At 38.5% G+C, this 4294-nt stretch overlaps 1 protein-coding gene across 1 annotated transcript; it reads left to right on the forward strand.

Moving 5' to 3' along the window:
- Positions 1 to 111: 111 nt before the first annotated feature.
- On the forward strand, positions 112 to 4199 carry LOC120050062 (ADP-sugar pyrophosphatase-like). The gene is made up of 10 exons (XM_038996685.1): positions 112 to 243; positions 1758 to 1854; positions 1956 to 2023; positions 2117 to 2166; positions 2241 to 2348; positions 2482 to 2577; positions 2817 to 2918; positions 3067 to 3075; positions 3174 to 3227; positions 3383 to 4199. The coding sequence occupies exons 2-10, from the start codon at positions 1804 to 1806 to the stop codon at positions 3490 to 3492; spliced, it is 648 nt and encodes a 215-aa protein (XP_038852613.1). The 5' UTR covers positions 112 to 243; positions 1758 to 1803; the 3' UTR covers positions 3493 to 4199.
- The last annotated feature ends 95 nt before the right edge of the window (positions 4200 to 4294 follow it).

Consider the following 4294-nt stretch of genomic DNA (forward strand, 5'->3'; position numbering starts at 1 on the left):
CCACAACAACACAATTATAATGGCTTGTAATTATTACCAATATTTAATTGAATTATAATTCAGGTTAGGTTATCTGGAATGGTTGTTGGCCGTCTCTAATGTATTATAATATTTTTCAGGAGAGGGAGATTATTTTTGCATTGCACACGTAGGCGTGATCAATGTTGGGGGCTTGAATTTTTTTTCCTCAGGGAGTTTTCACTTCTTTAACTTGACTTGTGACTAAAACCACTTAATCTTCATGTGAGTACTGCACATGTATCCAAGTTAGAAGTAACTATGCTTTAAAAAATATATATTGATATGTTTTAAGAATATTTACATAACAGCATGTGGGGCTTGCTAGGAATGAGTTAGCGGACTAAATTCCTCTCCATGGTGAAGGATGTTTAAAGTTCATCAGAAACTTCCCTCACAATGGTGCGGAGAAATTAGCTTGGTAGCTAGCTAATTTAGTAGTCTGATTAATCAGGCTGTAATAGACATTTACTTGGTATAGTAAATAGCTAACTAGTTAGCAAAGTTACAGCCTCAAACTAATGCCTACAAAATAGCGTGAATGTTCTTTTCAAGCCAGAATGTTGAATCCAATTACATCAACTTGCTCTACCGGTTTTCTGTGCGGTTTGTCAAAACTAACGTTGTTTACCCAACATTTTAGTGAGCTGGTAGTTAAATGGTTCAGTTCAGCATCGAGGTAAATTTCGTTTTATGTGGGATATTAGGTTCTCTCGTCAATAACTATTTAACCAAGCATGCCATGAAAATTTTATATTCTTAATCTAAAAAATTGAAAACCCGAATTAAAAAAATTAAACAATGAAAACTTCACCCATTAAAAAGGGTGTAAATAGTCTCCATCCACCCCTGATTCAGAATAGACAATTTTCATTGTCATGGCCAATATACAATTACCTAGGTGCCAAACCGAATCATAGAGTACCACAGTATGAGTCGTAATACCCATAAAACCTAGCTGTCAAACAGGGAAATGGTTCCAATAGGTTTTCTACCATTCATTTTCCCCCTAAGGGATTTTAGAAACATTTAAAATAAGGGCTGTGTTTCGGGTAGGCTGTGTTTTGATAACCGTGTAAATCTCTCTAAGACAAGATGACGTCTTGCAAGATGTCTACTTTGACGTTAACTAGCATTTTTGAATCAGAGTAAATAAAGCCGAATACATAAACAAAAGTGAGATACATGTTGATCAAAATGTCATGCCAGGCCTTATTTTAAGGGATTCTAAAATCCCATATGGGGAAAAATGAATGGTGGAAAAATGATTGGAACGTTCTGGCTTGTAAGGAACATTTTTTATATGATTTTGCAGGCATTTGTTTCAGTTTGTATATACCAATTTTATATATTTTTTTTAACAAATTATATATTTTTACCTTTATTTAACTAGGAAAGTCAGTTAAGAATGAATTCTTATTTACAATGACAGCCTAGGAACAACTGCCTTGTTGAGGGGTAGAATGACAGATTTATACCTTGTCAGCTCGGGGATTTGATCTAGCAACCCTTTGGTTATTGGCCCAATGCTCTAACCACTAGGCTACCTGCCGCCCCTAATCAGACAAGCTAGCTAGATAGCTTCTTCAGCCATGCTGCTATCAACTTTCTTGTGTTGGACAATAAAAGTTGGTAAAACTGGCCTGCCATGAAGTTTATGTATAACTATCTGCATTGCATATACCTCTATTAATTATCAACTCATGCATGTAATCAAAAACATTTCTGGATTTGGGCAGACAAACGAAATCCTCCATCCATTTCCCTGAGAACAGTACTGGAAATATGAGCAACCCTCCCAAATCGACAACCATACCTCACATTGTAAAAGAGGAGGTAGATATGATACAATAACATGCACATTGTGTGGTGTAAATGCCTCTCACAAGAGTCTCTAAGTTTAGTAATATCACATTACTCAACGGTATTCTCTTCAGGTCATTGCATCTGGGAAATGGTTGAAACTTGAGAAGACCACCTATGTGGACCCTGTTGGAAACACAAGGTATGGAACAGCTCAATGAGTTCCATAAGCGACTTTTGATAAACACCTTTTTTTCCCTTCTCCATTTTACAATTCATTTTTGTCTTTCAATAGAATTTGGGAGACTACGAAAAGGACAACCAGACAGGCCAATGCAGCAGATGGTGTGTGTACATACATTTCATACTGATGGATAAGCAGTGACATTATAGAAATTTATTCCTGTGTTTTATTCCAGGTGTGGGGATCATCGCCCTTCTGAAGAGGACCCTCCACAAAGACTGCGTTGTCATGGTGAAGCAATTCCGTCCACCAATAGGGTGCTGTACCCTAGAGTTCCCTGCAGGTGACATGGGTTTACAGTCACATCTCAAAACTCTGTTCAGACGCAGTGTATGTAGGCCTGTCATTGCTGTATTTTGCCTGTTGTGTTCTGATATCCGTGTTTGCTGTCTATGGGTGTTTTTGCTGTTGCTCAGGTCTGATTGACGAGGGTGAGAGTGCAGAGATTGCTGCTCTGCGAGAGCTGAAGGAGGAGACTGGTTACAAGGGGGAGGTGATAGGAGTCACCCCAGGTAAGGTCTTATGAACACACACACGCTCAAAACACAGGGCAGATTATGTCCATGTACCAGTTCCATCAGCGAAGACAAATTCAATATGCCTGTGATCTTCTGAGTTGCCAGTTTTACCATTGGGCATGTGAGAGTGCAGTGTGATGTCAGTGACTAGTGGGGCAGTAACACACAGCAGATTACAAGTTTGAACTCCCCTTCATCCCCCCTTTCCTCTCCCTCTTGTCCTAACCTCGCAGTGACTTGCTTGGACCCTGGCCTCTCTAACTGCACCACACAGATCGTCATGGTTAACATCAATGGAGACGACCTTGAAAACACCAACCCCACACAGCAGCTGGGTAAGTTAGGGGTCACACTCTTGGAATGTTATGAATCTGTTATGAATTTTTTTAATTTAAATTTATTGTCAAGCTGATATGTATTGTACATGTTGTCCTAAATGTGTACTTATTTCTCTGCTTTCCTCCCTCTTTTACTCATTTCCAGGTGATGGAGGTAATTATTATTTTCTTTATAATCACACTTTTAGTTATTTTTCCACTATTAGAATAACATTGAACTAAATCTTATTCTGGCCTCTGTTTTACTTCCAGAATTTGTTGAAGTTCTCCTTCTACCTCTTGATGAATTCCAGAGGGAAATTGATGGTGAGCAACAATTTGAAGTTTCTTCTTCACAATAACACAATTCTTAAGTCATAATGGAATCCAATTTGAGACAGAAAAGCATATTATTACTGTTATTATATTCTGCTTGTGATTACCTGAAGAGATAATATTTGCATGATCCCCCCCTCCTACAGACCTGATCAAGAAGGAGAATATTGTGGTGGACTCTAAGGTTTACATCTACGGCATGGGGATGTCCCAGGCCTTCTTTAAACCTAATGAACTCCGAGTGCTCAAACAGTGAGAGAAGGGTGGAGAGAGTAGACTAGATGGATGGGAATAGAGGGAGAGGGTATTAGGCTTCCGACTCCTTTTGTTGTAGTCTCTCTGTTACACTACGAATATGGACTAAGCCAGGGATGAAACTGTCAACAGGGTGGCCATTTTGTGGCTTTAAGCTGTTGTCTTGGGGATCAGTCCATGAGATTCATGGAGTGTTACCCTACAGCTTGTATTATCCAAGACCAACCGCTTTTATCGGTATTATTCTCTCTTTATATTGAGGTATGCGCCATACGTCTATGCACCTTTACCTGTGGGGATAGTCATAATTAGATACCATATTTGTGATTAATGTGATATTACATGCTGTCTGATAATACAAATTCTTACACTGATAGGAATATAATTGCTAAATGATAACTGTGAGTACATACTAGAACATTCCTAACTTTCACTAACTTGACTGACTGAGCTTCACTGTAAAATACATTTTAAAAGGTACTGTTATAATAATGTGCCTTGAAAGATGTTACTCGCAACGGCAATACTTTTGTGCATTTATGTTGACATCCATTAGTTCACACCAATGCTCTGTTAGACCAAGGTATAGGTGTAGATGTCTCCTTACTGGTATAAGGCTGACATGCAGATGAGCCTCACATTTTATTTAGCAATTATCAGTAATTGAATTAACTTGATGTCAATAAACATGTTATTCTTATAGCAACATGTAGGCCTACTTTTCTTTTCAGCCTCTTTTGCCTTTTGCTATTCTCCAACTGACTAATGGGTGGCGCTGTGCAAGCAACACTTTGAACTTTATC

This window comes from Salvelinus namaycush, chromosome 6 (genome assembly GCF_016432855.1).
Source record: "Salvelinus namaycush isolate Seneca chromosome 6, SaNama_1.0, whole genome shotgun sequence".
In the NCBI taxonomy this organism is placed as follows: Eukaryota; Metazoa; Chordata; class Actinopteri; order Salmoniformes; family Salmonidae; genus Salvelinus; species Salvelinus namaycush.

Coding starts and splice junctions, on each gene's coding strand:
- LOC120050062 (XM_038996685.1), top strand. CDS start 1,804: ATGAGCAACCCTCCCAAATCGACAACCATACCTCACATTGTAAAAGAG. Junction 2,024..2,116: donor GACCCTGTTGGAAACACAAG/GTATGGAACAGC, acceptor GTCTTTCAATAG/AATTTGGGAGACTACGAAAA. Junction 2,349..2,481: donor TACCCTAGAGTTCCCTGCAG/GTGACATGGGTT, acceptor GCTGTTGCTCAG/GTCTGATTGACGAGGGTGAG.